The sequence below is a fragment of the Citrus clementina genome, unplaced genomic scaffold, assembly GCF_000493195.1.
Source record: "Citrus clementina cultivar Clemenules unplaced genomic scaffold, Citrus_clementina_v1.0 scaffold_6, whole genome shotgun sequence".
Lineage (NCBI taxonomy): Eukaryota > Viridiplantae > Streptophyta > Magnoliopsida > Sapindales > Rutaceae > Citrus > Citrus x clementina.
The window spans coordinates 2,937,768-2,958,902 of NW_006262139.1; the positions used below are offsets into that span (position 1 = coordinate 2,937,768).

At 33.1% G+C, this 21,135-nt stretch overlaps 1 protein-coding gene across 5 annotated transcripts; it reads right to left on the bottom strand.

Annotated features, from left to right (window-relative positions):
- Positions 1-331: 331 nt before the first annotated feature.
- LOC112097192 lies at positions 332-6,696 on the bottom strand. 5 transcript variants are annotated; one of them, XR_002904848.1, is made up of 5 exons: positions 6,196-6,696; positions 3,356-3,375; positions 1,792-1,854; positions 1,244-1,315; positions 332-613 (listed from the first exon to the last, which is right to left on the bottom strand). XR_002904848.1 is itself a non-coding variant. In XM_024181655.1 (4 exons), the coding sequence occupies exons 1-4, from the start codon at positions 6,474-6,476 to the stop codon at positions 432-434; spliced, it is 546 nt and encodes a 181-aa protein (XP_024037423.1). In that variant the 5' UTR covers positions 6,477-6,696; the 3' UTR covers positions 332-431. The 5 variants fall into 5 exon arrangements, 3 of the variants coding, with proteins under 3 accessions (XP_024037423.1, XP_024037425.1, XP_024037424.1); XR_002904849.1 differs by lacking the exon at positions 1,244-1,315 and having other exon boundaries at positions 3,356-4,240; XM_024181655.1 differs by lacking the exon at positions 1,244-1,315.
- Between the last annotated feature and the right edge of the window lie 14,439 nt (positions 6,697-21,135).

Below are 21,135 nucleotides of genomic sequence, written 5' to 3' on the forward strand. Positions count from 1 at the left end.
CAACTAGGCCGATTAATAGACTTCCTTCACAGATTCTAGGCACGTACGAGTCCCACATAAAAATTCACTGGGAAGAAGCCTGACCATACTCAATCAAGATGCTTTCCTTATTTAAGAAAACCCAAAATATCGCTGACCGCAACCCCCAAAAAAAAAAAAAAATGTTCGAACTTTCGCCCGACATTCTAAGAAGACATATCATTGGATAAGTTTCACATTCTCCATTGGACCAAAACAGTGAAGTACTTATACACCAATTCACCCATTAACTTACAACTAGTAAGTTTCAAATTCTGAGATAAGATATTTGTGTATACAATGGGACACTATATCCGTTCAAATTCTATATGTTATATTTCTAGTAAATCAGAGGAAAAATATGAATATGAAGTGAAAAATATGCAAATTATTATCAAGGAAAACGGTAACTACTATGGCTCCAAATCAAAAACACGAGCATTCCTTTTCGGTTGCTCAATAACTCGGATAAGTGGCATGAACAACACAACTAGGATGAGAAGCCCCACCACAAGCGGGACCATAATCAGCCATAATCTTCTCTTCCCACTGTCCGGCAGGAAAAGCTTATTTTCAAAGAGCGGTATTTGTGTGCCTGCACAAAAAGTGGTTCACGTCATATGGTCCCAAAATACAGTATAATTAGCTTTATACTCCAAATTGAGGACCTATCATGCTTGCCTTTTTTTTTTCTTTTTTGTCCTACATTTTTGTTCTTCTCTCGGTTCCATATTTAAGACCATGGAATCTTTAGATGGCACCAATTCAAGTTAAAATAACTTGGACCAATAAAATGCTTCACTCTTATAAAATTGCAGAAAACAGCGGAACACTTCTTGTTAATAATGTCAAAAAAATTTCATTTCTAAGAACACAATCAAACAAATGCCACTGATATATGCACAGTCGTACGTAAATGAATCTGTGCAACAGAAAAAGGGGGGGAAAAAATATGTTTTTGACAAATATTAAAAGTATTTTTTAAGTATGGGGGTAGTTCACTATTTTTATATATCAGATAACATTGTAAATTTACTTATATATGATTAGAACAAATAGACATCATAGGTGTAAACTAATTACAACAAGTACTTGATTTCAACAACAAATACTGATGACAGGCAAAGACATCATTCCACAATACATTCACAAATTTCCGCCTATATGGTCTACGAAATACAGCATATCAGCACGGCGTAGCCATATTAATTCTAATAACTACTACCTTTTAATTTGAATAAGATACTTGATAATTGAAACGCAACATGGAAGCGAAAGGAGCCATATCACTCCAGTTCTGAGCAGCAACAACAATAATTAGTACACAAACAATTATTACTCATGTTGGTGACAGAATAAGAATCATAAATGTTACTGGCAGAAAAGGTCCAACTTCTCATTTTTCAAAATATATAAATGTGAAAATGTATCCAAAGAAGAGCCACAATCTGCTTGAAAACAGAGTAGAATGAGAGATCAATAAGACTTAAGAAGTATGAAATTATCTTTTAGCCACATTCATGCAACAGAATGTACATGCCATGCAAATTAAATGACATGTCCTAATATGCTTGCATTCTGTTGCATGCCAAACAAATTGAATAATATTTCCTAATATCCTTGCAAAGTAGCATTCCAGATCTTCAATTCATATGATGTCTTATAAGAAGCAAAAGAACAGATATCCCAAATTATTGGAACAAGACCTAATCCTATGGAATTAGAGAAATAATGAACCTCCATACTAAGTCAAGGGAATGGAAGAAAACTCACCAATGGACAAACCATTGTCGTTGCTACTGAAGGGAGGAACTGCAGGTTCATTCAGCATGCGAGCTAATTTGAACCAGAACGGGAGGGGGGAAAAGAACATTATAAGAAAGAGCATTGTTCAGATGGGAAAGTTTAAGAGATTTCAAGAAATTCGTTTATTTTTCAAATTAATTTGAGCAAAAAAGGGGCCATTTGTGACTATTTTGAGTTTTGATGAATAAGAGTTCAGGAAAATTGACAGAAAATGAGAAACTGACTCGACTACATGGCTTTTAATCCGAAACTCTACGTTCAAATTATTTTGGTTTATGTTTAATAACTCTAGCATTCTTATAATAAAATAGGAAGTCACTATTTAGCCAACACAAGGTCTCTGATTCTAACATGCTCTAAAAGTCCAAATGCGATAAAATTTTAATTTTGAGATGGGATCAAAGAAGCATTACAATCGCTATATAGAATAACAGCTTACAAGTCACTTGATCACAATATTTATCTTCAGACCTTTTAGCATTCTAATACCTTAAGCAAACAAGTATATGTTTAAGGGATGGAAAGTAACAAAGAGGTTGCTCAAATGTTTAAGACAAAGGATATGGAGAAAATAAGTTATGCCACTAATTAAATGCTTCGCTATTAAAATTAATGAAAACAGTGGACCACTTCTTGGCTTAATATCTTAAAGATTTTTTGTTTCAAAGCACAAAATTAAACATACCCACGTAATATATGCACTATCACAATTAAAGCATGTAAGCAGACAAAAGAAAAAAAAAAGTACATGTTTCAGAAAAATAATGATGATGTGCTCATACATACATTCTAATAACTGAGCGTGACATTCGCAGTCATCACTGTACTAAGAATTATGATGACATGCTCACACATTCACAAATCTGTACTATACAGTTTAAAAATACACAATTGCAGCAGGAGATAACCATAACAATACTGTGAATTATGACTATTCAAATTTGGATAAAAGACTTGATTATTGATAGCAGCTTCAAAGGAAAATACTGACATAGAAACATATGAGCCCGGTTGCTCCAGCTCTAGGCGTCAACAATCGTAGAAAATATAACATCAGTTCACAATTTATCTAAGTGACCAAATGGGAATCATAAATGTGGCAGTCTCCTGCTACATCAACTGCTAAAATGTCCAACTGCTCATACTATTTTAATAAATCAATGCCAAACTATATGTAGAGAACAGCACACTGCAAATGTTTTAAAGCACTCTATTCAAAAATTTGGAGAAGAGATCAATATGCTAAAAGAACTATAATAAAAGTACTCAAAACATTCCATCTCATAATCATGCAAAAGAATGTATAGGCCAACCATCACATTAAACAAACTCTGCATTATGCTTGTCTAGTTTTATTCTTGCGGTCAAGAGTGTTAATGACTGCACTATCAAAGGAAAAGCATAAAAGTATCTCCCTAAGCTACTGGAGAAAAAAAAGGTCGGAAAAACTTAAGGACATAAAAACTTATCAAACTGAATTAGAGAAACAGTAAACATACAAATCGAATCCAAAGATTGGAAGAAAACTCACCAGGAAATCCATCATCATAGCTGCTCAAGGGAGAACCAGCGGGCTCATTCACCATGCCAGTTAATTTTCACCAGAAAAATTGAAATTAATTATTCAGCATCTACAAATGTTCATCGTTTTAGTATAAATAGAGGTGATTAGCTACTGTATTTAATTGAATAAAAAACTCATCAATCAAAAAGTTTCTTTTTCATCTATATCTCAGTGGCAACACAACCATAACACCAGCAGCCCGTTCACCAGCCGGTTACCATCCCGTTATTCTTGGCTGCTTGTACTTCCATTGTTATTCATGTTCTTCATAGAATAATATTCCTCCAAAATAGCTTGTAGCAATCAATACTTGCTTAATATCTAAAATAATCACTTATTTGAGAATTCATTACCAATTGTGATTGATTTGTCAAATAATTATTATCAAACAAAGTTAATTTGAGTTTCTTTTTTAAACATAATTATCAAACATAATTAGGAGTAGATTCTCAAATAGGTGATTATTTGAGAATCCACCACAAATCCCAAACATGCTCTAACTCCGGCATTGTCATCATGAAGTTTGAATGCTCAGCATACACGAGGTCTCTACTTCTAACTTGCTTTACTGGTCCAATCTACGTAGTATAAATTTTAATTTTGAGACAATTCCAAGAAGTAGAGAAGCACTATAATCACTAAATCATTTCATCGTCCATTTCTCTCTTCAGATCTTCTAATTTACCCTCATTGTCATTTACTACCTCCTCTACCAGTGTCATACCTTATAAAAACTATTATATGTTTAAAGGGAAGTTAACAAGAAGTTGGAAATGTTCTGACCTTCAAGCATTCCAATGCCTTGCGCAAACCATGATATGTTCAAAGGGACGCAAGGTAACAAAGAGCTTGCTCAAATGTTTGAAAAGGCCAATGATATGGAGAAAATAAGTTATTCCAGTATTTAAATGCTTCTAATAAAATGGCAAAAGACAGAGGACCACTTCTTGGCATGTGATATCTTAAAGACTTTTTGTTTAGCACAAAATTAAACATACCCACTTATATAAAAACATCTGAGCAGACATAAAAAATAAAATAAAACATGTTACTGACATAAAATGACAAACAGCTCAGACATTGTGAATGTATATGGTCAACTCTGGTCAACACAGCAAAGGCCATTAACTGACATTACTGCTAGTTGATAAACTGGACCAATAAGCTTTCAAAGGAGGTAATGCATATGGAATAGCAGCAAAACAGAATTTGAGACTTCCCATTCTTTTTAGATCAATTAGTTGGATGTCTAGATATTTCTAATTGCTACTGTAATTTCAGTGTATTGTAAGCATTTCATGAGGCTGAGTCTTCAATAAAACTCATTACTTCCTGATTTTCCAGAGATTTTCTCACTTAACAAACATATTTCAATTATACAAAATTTAATTTAACCGGTTATCGGAGCTACAGATCCATGGCCAATCAAGATGCATCTGTTGAATACAAGCCTCAGCAACAAGTTTCACCATCACAGTTCGCTTCGCCTTCACAGTTCCAATCAAACTGGATCAATCCAACTATATTCTAGGGAGGACTCGAGTGCTCTCGTCTCTCGAAGGCAATGGATCAAAGTCATTTCCAGAGTAGTACATAGCTCAAACCTCCATAGATCAAGGGCAAGTAGCTTTCGAAAATCTTGAGTATAATGTTTGGAAAAGGCAAGATCTATCTGCTCATCATGAGCTGGTTAATGTCAACTGTGATTGTTAAAATTTCAGTTCAGTTGTAAGACATCTATTGATCTGTGGACTATTCTTGATCAATGGTTTTGATCTAAAACTAAGGCTAAAGTAATAAGTCATAAGTGGCAACTAAACACTAACAAGAAAGGATCACTTTCAACGTTTAAGTTTTACTTGAAACTAAGCGGTTTGATTAGTAGTCTTGAAGCTGCTGGTTACATAATTACAGATGATGATCTAGCTATGCACTTGGTGACTGGACTTAATGGAGATTATGAAGTTGCTGCTATCTATATCACTGGAAACCTAGCAAACATGACTTGGAATGAAGTTTCTTCCATATTACTGCTTCATGAAAGCAGAAATGAGCCTAGGCATGCTTGAGGCTAAGTCTAATTTTGCAGCAAACCATGCTAAATCTTGAGAAAATCAGAAGAAAAATGGTTGTGCTAACAATGGAGGTGGTTATCAATAAAGTGGAGGATACAGTTCTAGTTTTGGTAATAATAATCATAATTGCAATCAGGGAAAGGATTTGAACTTGGGTAATGAAGAGGAGGATTGCGGGAGCAAGCTGACAGGGGTGGCAAATTTTTAATGCAAATGTAAGTTGTCAAATCTGCTTTAAGCAAGGTCAGAGCACCAAAGCGCAAATAGTTTCAATACACAGTATGTCCTCAGGAGCAAATCAGTTTAACAGAGCAGCATTCATGGCCACGCCTGAAGTCATGGCCAATCAGAGATACCGAGTCACCACCTAAGCAACAAAATCTAATAGTCTCATAGGTGAGAAATAGCATACAGATAAAGAGCAGTTTCTTATTGGTAAATGGTCTAGGCCTGAAAATTTCAAACATGCTTGCGTCAATACTCAAACCGACATGCCTTTATATCTCCATCATCTCTTTGTTTGTTCCTCATATGGTTAGGAACCTAATTAGTCTCTAAACTGAACTGTATTAAAACCTTTATTGCTTATAAGCAAAGTTCATATGATACTACTAATCAAATTCACCAGTAATCAATTCTTGTAAACATCACATTAACTGAATTAAACACAACATACGTACATCACATAATTTGCTAATTCCAAGGGAATTAATTTTTTTAAAAAAAACTCACTTGGGTTTCCGAACGGCGGAGGCGCCGCGGAGTCCACCGCAACGACGGAACCAATCTCCAGGAAAAGAGCGGAAACGAGAACGAGCATGATAACGATTACGGAATTCATTGAGGAATATTATTAATCCAGAGTCAATCACTTGAGTTCTATTCAATCCAAAGCAATCGATTGATGATGATAACACGATTCGTGCCACTGTCTCATCTCTTCCATATGGTCTAAGTAAGCCTAACAAAATCATTTCTGATCTTTCCAAATGGAGGTGGTGTTTTTTTTTCATTGTTTTTCTTATTTGGGGAACAAAAGATAGAGAGTGTTGAGTGCAAGACTTGAATTGTGTGTATTTATGGAGGGAAACCCACGTTTTTAGGCCGCGAATCTGAGATCTTATAAACAAAGCGTTCGGGGTTTCTGGGAAGTCAAATTGCTTAAAATTTTCAAACTTGACCAACGTCACTGCCGTATAGAATCTATTAGTGGACTCGAACCAATCATTTTAAACAAACTTACCCAAACATAAAATTTTAGCGGTCTATCTTCCCAAATCAAACTTATAAGATTTCGCAAATAAGTAACTAGTCAATCTTATTTTATTTTTAAAAGATACTAATAGTTAGAAATCAAACATAAATCATATTCTAATTTTAAAAAAGTAAATAGATAACAGTGAAATATAATTTTAATTACTAAAAAAAAGGAGGTCAAATAAAATTCAAATCAGTTTTTAAATTGTCAACTTTCCATAATTCTAAATTAAATAACTAAATAAAATTGTATAAAAATCAGTCGGCAAAACCTTCTAACCAAATATAATATTAACTTGTTTCACTGCTTTCTTTCTAAAAATAATTAAATTGCTTCACAATTTGATGTCAAAATTTGACATGTGTAATAAATATTAGAATGGACAATTGTATTTGTACTAGCTGCCAAAAATAGATTAGTAGTTTGGTTGGGTTTATAGTGACACTATTGATGCTCCTTTTTTTTTTTGGAATTACATGATATTATTACTTAAATTATAATTCATATCACATGAGATTATTCAAATAATTACTAGAACTAATTTATATTAAATCTTATATAACACTACCTAGATTCTCATATTACATGAGATTACAACTGATATTTATAATTAGACAGTTACTGGAACTAGTTTGCATTAAATCTTATATAACACTGTCTAAATTTTAACCCTCTCTAATATTGAAATGTCAACTTCACTCACATTTTAAAAAAAGAAAAGACTATTTTCACTCAAATTTAAGAAAAGAATTAAACCCCCATAATACTTTTATGGGGTGTTCGAACCACTATCATCACAATCATGAAAGAGTGATTCTAGCCACTCGGCCAAAGGTCGAGTGGTTACTATTGACTCTCGTTTAAAGTCCACTTAAAACCCCTTTTCTTCTATTACCCTATTAAAATATATTATAATAATATAAATATCTAATGACACTCGTTTAAATTTCAAAAGTAACCCTCAACAACTACATCACGTTTCAAACTCCAATATTAGCGTATTCTCCATTAGAGCTGGCAAAATTTGACACAACCCGATTACCCGACACGAACACGACATAAATAAATGGGTATGGGTCGTCAAATTTAACACGATTATTAAATGGGTCGGGTCCGGGTCAACACGATTTTTTTCCGTGTCGGGTTTGGGTTAAAATTCTTGACCCATTTACCCGATCAATGACCCGATTATATTTTCTATTTTAAAATAATTTACATATTCTTATAATTAAAACTCAAATATTATGGATGATTTTCTTTTTTTTTTATTCTTTAAAAGGGTGAATATAAACACAATGTTTTATTTATAAAATTTTACATACATTTAGAGCTTCAATAGTGTAAATGTGTAAAAATTGATAGACATGTATATTTTATAATATTGATATATAATATTATATATATATATATATATATATATATATATATATATATATATATATATATATATAAAAAAAAAATTAAAACCTCAATGTTGTACATGTGTAATATATTGGTAGATATGTATATTTTATAATATCGATAAATTATGTATGTATGTATGTATGTATATACATACGTATGTATGATAGTGTGTAAATATTTGATGTAACTTTTGTTTAATATATAGATATTAAACGGGTTATTGGGTAACCCGATTATTTTTCCGTGTCGGGTTTGGATCTCAATATTTTGACACGATTATTAAATGGGTCGGGTTTGGGTCGACCTAAATTTGACACGACACGAAGCTGACACGACACAAATACGACCCGATGACCCGTTTTACCAGCTCTATTCTCCATTGCTTGCTAACTGTCTTAAAACGGACTTTTTTTTGTAAGTTATTTTTGCTGAAGAGTAAAGTGAGAGTAAGAGTGGAAAATCGAGCATGAGAGCAATAATGTGAGTGAGAGATAGAATGAGTATATCTTTGCAATTTTTAAATTTTAAAGATTTATAAATATTAAAATAGTTTTTACCACTAATTAATACGTTATTTCCGGAGTAAGTTTAAAATGGTAGTAAATACTATTGCTAGTTCTGTACCATGTGGCTAATATAAGAACTGCAAAACTATTAAATGAAATTTAAATGTGTGCTGTAAACATTCCCTGCTATATGTTCTTTTCTTTTTTTGTGTGTTAGGCAATGAATTTTGGCATTGCAAATTACTGTGGAATCAGGACTAACCCCTCTACTTGTAGAATCATATGCTCATAATATTATTAAATTAGTGTTGACAGGTTTATTCAATTCCAACACACTCAAAATATATTATAAATAGAAAATTTACACCACAAGAAACATCTCAACTATTATTATAATATAAGTTAATTTTAACTTATCTCCTCATAAATTGACAATCTTCAAATGATTTCTCTTATTTTAGAGAACACCAAATCATCTCCTAAAAATAATTAACCTTAACGATTGACTTCGTTGACCTGTGAAAGTATGAAAATATCTTTTTTTAATAGTTTTGTTAACTAATGATTTTAACCATAAAAAAATACTATTGAATTAATAAAATAATAAAGATATTGTTTCAAAAAAAAAAGAGTTGCCTTAGCCATATGCGGCCATGTATTTGGTTCCGATGGCCACGTGCCATGGCCGAGCACAGCTAAGGGTTTGGTTGCCTTAGCCGCGTGCGACCATGGATTTGGCCACACGCGAACAAAAGGTTTGTTTGCCATGGCCGAGCACGGCGCACAGCCAAGGGTTTGGCTGCCTTGGCTGGGTGCAACCATGGATTTGGTTCCTATTGCCACGTGCGACCATGAGTTTGGTTGCGATGGCCACGCACGACCAATCATGGGCAACAATATACTTTTCATGTTTTAACAAAACTTGAAGCTGAAAAATATTCTTCATTGTAGCTATCTATACTGGCAGTGTATTTCTGTTGAAAAACAAAGAAGATTTCTTATAATCAATAATTTGAGCTCATGCAATAGTATACTAATCAAATATATTCTTCAAGTTATAGTAGTTGTTGCGAATATCATCTGCAAAAAGGAGGTGATTGATAACTCTTCGTTGAATCTTAGCCCTTTGATTAGTTTTTTCTCTCAGCTTGGGTGAGAAGATTTGAGAAAACCTCTGCACATAATATAAATACATATGAAGACAAAAAGGTAGCCTTGCCTTAGACCTCTTTGAGGTTGAATTGAGCCTGGAGCTATCTCGTTAATCAACATAAAAAATGGAGTGGTAATATATCTTATTATACAGCCTACCCATTTTGAGGAGAATCCAAACATTTCCATTGTACTTTTCAAAAAATTCTACTCTCTTACCATAAACTTTATTAATGTCTAATTTTAAAGCCCCCAAGTCTCTCTTTTTTCTTTTACTATGTCTTATTTTGTGCAAACACTTATAACCAATAATTATGTTGTTTGTGATGAATCTATTGGAAATGAAAGCACTTTAAACAGATGAGATTACAAAATGAAAAATTTGTTTTAACCTACTAGCTATGGTTTTAACTATTACTATATAAATATCATTGCAAAAACTACTAGCTCTGAAATCCACCACTCTCTTAGGCCTTTTGATCTAGGGAATTAAGCCAGTGTAAGCGTGATTCAAGAGGGCAATGTTACCTCTTTCATTTAGAATATGCATGCATAAGGATATGACTCCCTCGTTGATAGCTTTCCAATGTATTTGAAAGAAAATAGCTGGTAATCCATAAAGGCTAGAGCTTTTATTAGATGCATCTGATTCAAGGCTGCAACTATTTCCTCCTCTGCAAATGTCTAGTTCAACTGATCGTTCATGTCATAGTCATTTTCCTTGGCATATCTTTGAGTGCATTCTCTAGCTAACTTTGAGTAGGGTGTGTTGAAGTGAAAAGATTAGCAAAATGTTCATAAAAAAACCTTTTTATCTCATTTGCTTCAACTATCTACTTCTTGTTCTCATTAGAAGCCCTTCAATTGTATTCTTTCTCTTCCTAGCTGAAGCTTTGCAATTAAAAAAAAAAAAAATTTGCCTTCTTGAAGCCATACTACTTTGGATCTTTACCTCTAACAAATCTCTCCTTCTAGCAAAATTTCATCTATCTGTCTATTAATGTGCTTGATTTCATTCGTACATACATACTGCTCATGGCTTGCTCTTCTACTCTGTAACTGAAGAAGCAATTAATTAAGTTTTTTTTCCTTTCATCAAATTCATCCTTGTTTTATTGTTTTCATTTAGCCTTCAAATCCTTTGCCTTTTACTTGAACAATAGCATAGGATCCTCGTAGTTCCATTTATAACTGTCCACCCACTCCTATTTTACAATCTTTTTCACCTCTTATATGGACTCCACATAACTTTGTAATGAATTCTAGGGAAAGTTATTCGACTATACCTGATTCCTCTATCTTTCTCCTCCACTTCCATTAAGATTGGATTATGTCAAATGTCCATGTCACAAGATTTGTAGCTAAATTTTTGTGAAATACCATTCCCAAATTCTTGCAACAAAGAAATTTGTCCAATCTTTCCTTTACTAGTTTAAGGCCAAACTTCTTATTTGACCATGTAAAAAGGTATCCTTTATAACCTAAATCACTAAACCGCAAAATATAATGGTCTCTTTTAATTTTTTTCACTACTGAACACGCGTCGATCATTCCTTTTCTTTTAATTTAGCTACAAAATCTTTGTTGAAATCCCCAAAATAAAGTCAAGCAATGATAAAAGACCTACCAATCTTTGCAACAAATTTAGATGTCCGTATATGCCAGTACACCATCTTTGGAAATTTAATGGTTATGTAATGATATATATGGGACCTCTATTCTCCGTTCTGTTTTAGCCTCGTTTTTACTAGGTTCCAATGTATCAAAAAAAAAAAAAAACTTTCATTTTCAGCATGAAAAATTAACATCTATACGGTGCTTATCATACGGCATTATATCTATTATAATTACAGAATTCCACAGCAAGGCTAACTTCTACCAATAACAAAACTGTTATCAAATTTTAATTTCTTACCTTTTGCTATGATTTGCTTAGACGTCATCTTTGTTTCATATAGAAACATCAACTACAGCCTATGCATATGGAGAATTTTTTAGGCTTCTTGAAATGTTTGATCATTCCTAACCCTCGAACGATCTATCTTATGAACTCTATAGCTATCAGCAAGGCTAGTGACCAGCAGTTGCCGTTAATTTTTCTATAAGCATTGATTTAAATCCATTTTCTCTATTACTCTGCATCTCTGGCATCAATCTGCAATTAGCATTTGGAGAAGAGAAGGTGTTTTGCTAAGTTGGACTACCCATTCTTTACCTTTCTATTTTTGAGCTATTCCGAAAGATTTTTCCACTGGGCCTTTGCATTGTTACAGGTCCATTCTTGAGGCTAATTGGCTTTTTAGCACTTTTTGCTTGGAACTTCCATTTTTATTTATTGGGCTTTGTTATGGTTTCCTCCGGCCTATTTACTTCTCCCGTATTTGATTTATTTTGGTCTACATATAAGTTTGCTTTTACTTGGATTCCCACTTTCTTTGAGCTAAAAACAATCACCTTCATTCCTACCCCCTCCCCCCAATTCAACTTCTTTTTGAGGACTTCATCTCCCTCTCGATGTGTATTTCAGTTCTCGCCTCATTTTGGTTCCCTCTTAAAATCAAATTAATTCCAATGGTCTCTGATTGCTATTTACTATTATGACTTGTCATCTTTGGAAAATCCCCCTCTTGTAGTGGACCTTGAATTGCACTTATTTTCCTCATTTTGGTTCTCTCTTAAAATCAAATTAATTCCAGTTGTCCCTGATTGCTATTTACTGTTATGGTTTGATGTCTTTAGAAAATCCCCCTCTTGTAATAGACCTTGACCTGCACCCATTTTTTCTAGATTTTGGTTGCTCATTCATTTTTAACCCAGATTACCATGTTTGCCTTGTACTTTCATTATTGGCAATGTCTGGCTTTAAATATCCTATTCTGCTCTTCCACTTTCTTTTCCTTTATTCTGCTTCAAATTTTCTACTATTATAAGGGCCTTCGGCCTGATCCATATGCCATTTCCTCTCTCAATTGATTTTTATAATAAATACTCTCTCTGTATTGATGACCAATGTAGTCGCAGACATAGCAAAAGTCTGGTGGCCTTTCATACCTTGCTGGCATGGAGATCTACTTTGCTTCATTTTCTTTACTTTTCTCTTCATCTACTGCATTCTCATTCTCTTCTTACTATCTCATTTTCATCCACTCTTCTTGCTATCTCATTTTCATCATCTTGCTTTAAAGATAGAACCTTTATTAATGGATTTGTGATATCTACAGAGATACAAAGCCTAATATACTTGCCAAAACATGCCCCTATAACATATGTGGCAACCTCTTCAACACTTCCGATATCTTCTCCCAGTTCCATATTGTCTCCGTATCCATGCATAAAACAGGTACATCGAGAATTTGAGCCCAAAATGACACGAGTAAAGACATGTTTTGTTACTTCACCTATTCCTACTGGTTCAGCTAAACAAATCAATGCTTTTTCAAACTGCCATGGCCCCCTTGCTAACATTTTCCATTTATCAGCCTAAACTGAAGCATACAAATATTCTCCCCTAGCTCTTAATTTTGACTTCCTTCATCGCTTTCCACACTGACAGCAAGACTGCTTTAAAGCTTTCCTTTCTCTCTTCTCTATTCAGTAACACATTCCCCACCAAGCAGCCTGCAAATATCTTCTCCTTCTTTCTTTCCTTCATTTTGCTTTTGAAAGTTACTTTTCCTTTTATTTCTCTATTCGACGATATTGCTTTGCATTTTTTAATTAGCTTCTCAGTGTCCATCTTTTAAGACAGCATTGAAAACACTAGCAAAATGTTTGAAACTTTACTCGCTACCTACCACTATCTATTACTCTATTTATCTCTACCAACCACTTGGGAAGAGTTTAACTTGAAATAGAGAGTGAAACTTTGATAAAGCTACCTAACACTTATTGAGTGACTTGAAGAGTCATAGTGAACCACTCTGAACTCCTATTTTGTTTTTCATAAAAAAAAAAAATGAGAAAAGAGACCCCCATCAGAATTGAGCTTTCAATTATGTAGTAGGTTGAAGCTTTCTAAAATTAGTTGGGGCATTTTCTTAGTTTCAAAATGTAGATAAGGCAATTTTAAAATTTTCAAAGAAAATAAGGCCCTGTTCGGTACCCTTTTTCAAGCCATGTTTTCGTTTTCATTTTTATAATACAGACATAAAACATGTTCGGTGGATTTTTTTCACAAAACAAATTACAAAACACAAAATCCAGATTCATTATTATAACTACACAACTGAAAACAAGTTAAACATGTTCTCCAAATTTTACAGACTAAACCTAAAAATGAATTAAAAAACAACAAAAAAATCGTGACCCTGCAGCTCTCACTTTTCTCTTCACTGCAGCCCTCACTCTCAATCCAGTTCACTGCAGCTCCCTCTTTCCCCTCAATTTTCTCAATCCAGTTGCAGCAAATCTGCACTCTCTCCCTCCCCTATCTTCACCCAACATCTTTCTCTCCCGATCCACTCTCTCTTGGTCGCTCTTGGTGTGCTAGCCACTGCCGCTGCTCTTTCTCCGCCGTAACCACTGCTGCTCCGACTCCGTCTAGCTGCTACTGCTCCGACTCCGTCCAGCTACTGCTACCGCGTCTCCATCCAGCTGCTGCTACTTCGTCTTTCCTCTCTCGGATCTACACTTGCTCTCTCGGATCTTCGTCTACTGCTGCTTCGTTGTTGCTCACTCGGATCTGCACTTGCCCAACCATTGTTGCTCTCCCGGATCTGTCACTTGCCGGTATTTATTTTGTTTATGAGCTGAAATTTTTGAGAGATGATTTGAGTGATTTTTAAAGCTTCTGGAAATTTCTGAGGTTGTTCATATATAGTGACAAATTTTGGCCAACCTACTAGGATTTTTCCTCATTTATTTTAGAGATTAAATCTATTAAAACAAACAATTTCTTGTGGGAATTCTTTTATACAGATGCTTAATTTGAGTTTATTGGTTTATTAAAGGGACCTCAAACAAATAGGAGATGTTGAATGTGAAATTATGATGCGTATTTGACGAAATGGAAAATGTTTTAATTTTTATTCAATTATTTTGTCATCTCACTTTAGTTTCTCTAATAAAATATGGTAAAAATTACCCTATAAAATAAGGAATTGGTCATGACTGGTGATAGAACTCGTGGGTTGAATAGGTTCCGAAACACCCTTCTTTTTTTTTGTTCAACTAATTAATTGTTTTTAATACGATGATATTGTAGATTAATAGCATGTACTGAAACTAGAGTATTGTAGATTAATCGTATTGGGGGTTATTACATTACTGAAAATTGAGTGGGGGATTAATAGCATGTACTGAAAATTGTATGTTTATATCTAAAAATTTAATAGTAGTGTTTTTAATTTGATCAATATTTGATATATGTTTGATTTTTTATTTTTTCGGGTACCATTCAGTTTTTAATGTATGACATGTTGCTGAAATATGTATATGTTATGTTGAATTTGATCATTATTTGATATGTGTTATGTTTTCTAATTTTTCAAGATATGGATTCACATGATGTTGATGTTGAGGATAAGGCTGATTGGTCTAGCCGGACCGAAACCGTTTTTATTCGTATTGTACATGACCATGTTAAAAAGGGTGATTTACAAACATTAACTTTCACTAAGAAAATTTGGAACACTATAAGTGATGAGTTGTTAGAACAATGCCAAAAAAGATTCAATGTAGGGCAACTTAAGTCCAAGTTTAATAGGTTGCGCAAAAAACATCGAGAGTTTTCTGACTTAGTAGCTCATACTGGATTTGGTTGGGATCCTGTTTCAAACACGGTAATGTAATTGAGCGATGCTTTGGTGTTTTAAATAGACATTCATCATTGCGTAATGTAATTGAGCGGTGCTTTGGTGTTTTAAAAGCGCGATTTTCAATTTTAAGGGATATGCATAATTATAGTTTACGTAAGCAACGTCTAATTCCAATTGCGTGTTGCGCTTTACATAACTTTATTCGACAAGAAAATGCAAGTGATAGGTTATTTGGGGATTTTGATGTGCAAGATTTGGTTACCAACGAAGAAGGAGACACTAGTAGGCCACTTACTAATATTGATTTATCTCCAGCAAGTGTCGCCGAGATGAGTGCTACAAGAGATAGAATTGCAGCTTCTAGTGGCATGATTACATACGTAATGTATAATGTCTATCATGTATTTTTTTTATAATTATTTTGTTTAAATCATGTGTTGTAATATATATCTTAATTATGATGTAAAAACAATGACAATGTAATTTTTTTTAATTAATGTTAATTCTAAAACTTTATTATCATGTAAATTTTTTATAATAATTTTGTTTTAAATTATTATGTTGTATTTGTCGGATCGCCATTGGGCTGAATTTTCAAATTGTCAGGTCGCCGTTATCTAGATGTCGGCTCGCCGTTAGTGTCCAGAAACTAATCTTCAATTAGATGTAGGCGAGCCGTTATCAAGATGTCGGATCACCGTTTTCTACAGTAACTGCTATAGTAACTATTTTGTAAAATTTTAATTTGACCACAAAACTTTGTAAAATTATACTATGGCCCAAAACTTTATAAAACTTATTGATTAGGTCCATTTTTAGGATTTTAAGTAATACTTGTTATTATCAAAAATCTCAAAGCTTTTTCAATTGAAACCATTAACATGAGAATAACCAAAAAATATTTTCATAGAATATATAATAAAGCCTTTATAAAGTGAGAATGATGATTTAAAAGTATATGAAAACTATTTTGAGCTTTTAAAAGATTAATAATAAATCTTAATCAAATTTGTTATCATCAAAATCAATAATAAAGAAATATTTATGTTAACAGTAAATTCTTAATAGTAAAAATTGTTTTTGAAAAAAGTATTATCGAACGCATATTCTCTGTTTTTATCATTTTCAACTGTGTCTACCGAATGCATATTACTGTTTTCAGTTTTAAAATACAGGATACAAAAAATAATACCAGACGCATACTTAAATTTGAAATACAGTAACTGCAAAACACCATTTTCATTTTCATTTTTATTCTCAGAAAATAAAAATTCAAAAACAATACCAAACGGGCCCCAAAGCTTTTTAAAATCACACTTTGAAATTTTTCAAAAGTCCATTGGGGCCCATGTATCACCTGGTTTTATATTGGACTCGTGTGTTAAGGAAGATGAGCAGTTTTAAGGAGATTTAGTATATAATCTTATAAAATATTAAGAGAATTAAAGATAGTATAAAATTTAAAGTGCTCTATTTTCCAATATCTTGGAATGTTGCTGCTCATAATATGGCTAACATACCCTTGAATATGGCTGAAGGATGTTCTGGAAGATATCTGTAAATCTTCTATAGTTCTTAAATGAATATCCATTTTTCCAAAAAGAAAAAGAGAGAAAGAGAAAGAAATATATTATCTTTTTATGTAACTTCATCCAAGGTTATAATTGTCTATGTAGAAAAAGGGTTTTATGAGTTTTTCAAAAGGATGCCAATGGCTCCACACTCTATAGTCTATAAGTGTAGTTATTAAGCCCCAACTTTCATCTCATGAGATCCATGTAATATTGAAATTACCATAAAAGAAAAAAATTGTGATGTATTTACTATGTTGTATTTACTTTCCAATCAAATCTATTAACATAGCATCTCTTCTCTTCCGTATTTTTACTTGCATGTTATAAGCGTCAAATATTTTTATTTTTTGAAATAAAATAATGCATTCATTCTATAGTGATTTGATGTGAAATACAATAGAATCTTAGTCTTCATATTTACTTCTTCTTTTTTAATTTCTCTTTCAGTCTAAAATATTGAACTTTAGAAATTTACTTGCCTAAAAGAGCCTCTAATAGACAATTACATAATAGATGATAATTAAAAAAAAAGAAGAAAATAATGGATGATAGGCTTGCTCTAAGTACGCTAATACAATTCTTTAGAAAGAAAGAAAGATAATTCTAACAAAATATAAGTAAATTTAGACGTAGATGATGATGGAAGAAAGTGGAGTCCCATTAGATAAGAGGGTAATTTTTAAAATTAATGGGGTATAAAAGAAAGTGGGATTTTGTGACATAAAATATGGGGATTGAATATTACTACTCTAATCTATATGGAGTGGGTTGATTTTTGGCTTTTCTAAGCCCTTATAATTCGGCGTTCAGTTAGACTAAACCCCTAATATCCTATAAGCTAATCCATGAACTTGTTAAAAACATTTTATTTTTTAAAATGTAGATTTTGCATTATTTTCTAAGTGTAAAATTATTTATTATTTATTATTTGTCAGTCGGAAGATTCTCACTAAAAGGTTGATTTGACAAGATAAATAAGATGAATTTTTTTAGCTTGTGTTTTTAGATGGGTCAGTGGTTCAGTAATTATTCTTATATTCTGTTTTTTGATGAATTTGTGGTCCTTGAAATGATAGTGGTGAGACTTTATCAATCTTAAATAGATTAATGGTGTGTTTACTTATTGGGAATGTAAATGGGAATTAAGGAATTAGAATAAATGATGTGTTTACTTACTTAAATGAAATGTGAAATATGAATTAAAGTGGTGGGCCCTATCTAATATTGCGATTGATTACTAGAATTCACATTCCCATGGAGAGGTGAGAATGATAATCTCATTCTTTAAAGTGACCATATTACCCCTACTTCAATTTTGAAATTCTCATTTTATCATTGCTTTATTATTATTATTATTATTATTAAAAATAATGAAAATAATTAGATAATGTCAGTTTAATAACTTACAACAATTCATTTTGGTTCCAAGATAAAATAAATACATCAATGAGAATAGAGTTCATTATGATTATGATTCCCACAACTAAAGTAAACTATTTATTCTGATTCCCCTTCCTCATTCTCATTCCAGCCCATTATAATTCCACTCAATTCTGAATCCCAGGTCATTCCTGAAATTCTAGTTATGCAATCCAAGAGGTGGGTGAATTGAGATTCTAAAAATTATTCAATTCTAAAACAAAAAACTCAATGCAAATCTACAACGAATTTAAAGCAATAACAAATAAATCAATCACAATATAAAAAGATAAGGAAAGAGAGATTTAAACACAGAGATTTTTACGTGGTTCGGCCAACCTCGCCTATGTCCACGCCTCCAAGCTTTCCAGGCTCGAGGATTTCACTAAGCAAGCCTCCAATGCTTCAAATGGTTACACTTGACTTCCAAGGTGTCAATGAACCTTTACAATAAGAGGATTATCTCCAATCTCTTAACCCAAGTGTATCACAATACTTACAATCACTCAAAACAAAAATTATAAATTTGCTCTTCACTTACACAATACTTAAGATTACAAATCAATGCCCAATATGTGAATAAATGAAGCAAAAATGTGTTTAAAACTCTATGAAGGTTGTATTCTCGATTATAAGTTCAATGATTGTGTTGTGATAAACATTTGTTTGAATTTGAATGAGATTATTTATAGTTGGAGCTGAAAAACTAGCCGTTATTGACTTTCTGCACGAAGTCGGATCACCGTTATCTGGAAGTTGGATCACTGTTTTCACTAGTCTAAGTTACCGTTGGACATAATTTTAAATTGTCGGATTGCCGTTAGCAAGATATTGGATCGTCGCTAGAGTCCAGAGGCCAATCTTTCAATTTTGTTCAATGTCGGTTAGTCGTTATCAGGATGTCGGATAGTCGTTACTGTCCAGAGGCTAATCTTCAATTCTGTTCGATGTCGGCTAGCCATTATCAAGATGTCGGATCGCTGTTTTCTATAGTGACTGCTACAGTGAACTATTTTTGCAAAATTTACAGTTTGACCCAAAACTTCATAAAATTATACTATGTCCCAAAACTTTATAAATCTTGACAAATAATTCTATTTCCAGAATTTTAAGCAATATTTGCTAATTTCAAAGTTCTTAAAACTTTTTCAATTTAAAACATTAACATGAAAATCATAAAATTACTTTTTATTAAATATAAAGTCTTTATAGTATGAAAACTATACGAAAGAATAATTTGATCTTTTAAATCAATCTTAATCAAGTTTGTTATCATCAAAATTAATATTAAAGAAATATTTATGTTAACAATCTCCTCCTTTTTTATGATGACAAACGTTTCATGTAAATGCTTGTGCAATTTTGCTCCCCCTAATTATGTGCTCCCTCTAAGTAAAATATTTGTAGAATTTAGCTCCCCCTAAATATGTGCCCATCTATTTTTAACCACACAAAAATAAATTTAATAAATAGAAAATTATTCAACAGATTATATATAAATTATCTCTCCCTTCATCATAAAAAAGAAATGAACCCAAAGAGATTAAAAAGAGAAGTTCAGAGATTACTTATGTCGTAAAAAAAATTTCAGCAGAATCTCCCCTTAAAAATGAACATATCCCCAAAGACAAAGTAGTTAAAACACTCCCATATAAACTCCAATTTAGCAACCAACCTCTGTACCAACAAATTCAACATCGTCATAAGCAAAAACCAAACATGTCATCAAAATCAACTCAATCATAAACAAAATTCACATATCCAACAAAATCATCATAAAGGCATCACAAGCACAATAAAAAACCAAATAGTATTATAACAACTACATGAGATGAGTAATGTTTGTGCGAAATGCATAGGTGCAGAAAATTAAGATAAGGGTGGTGAAGAGGAACTGTCGGGATCATAACCAATGTGACTAAGAATACGGCGTTGTCCAACAAGTAATTCCATCTGCTGATCTAACATCTGTTGCGGAAAAGTCACAAAGTCGGATTGAAGCTGATGTTGCTGCTGGGAGAGTGCATCCACTTTGTAGAAGAACTGCTGAAGGCGGTCCTCAGAAACAGAAGATGTTGCAGGAGGCACAGCTAGCTCGGCTGGCTCTTCATCCTAAGACGGGGCTGCTGCAGCCCCGCTGCTCGTCGAGGGGCACGAGGTCTAGCTCCAAGTCAAAAGTCAGGTAACTTATCATCGGAATAAACGTCATTGAGCGTGCGGTTATCATCCGGAGCTACCAAAGTATCCTTATTCTTAGAGGATTTAATCTTGATGCACTTGCCTTGCCTCCAATGAAAACCAATCCTCGAAATTATTTCCCTACCCATCTTTTTGGTCTCAACATAGACAGGTTCGGTCAAGGGAACATGAAAGTGTCTAAGAATCTTACTGATAATACTACCATATGGAAGAGACTTGTTAGACACAACAAGGGTAGAGAGCATGTGACGCATAATAGGAATGGAAGGTCCACTTTCCTTTCTCGGATGAGAGAGTAAAGTAAACCAACATATAATCTAGTCACATCATCACTATGTCCTTGCCTAGGTGTAATCATGTGTTGTATAATATTGTGAAGAATACTGACCAGGAATGGTAACAAT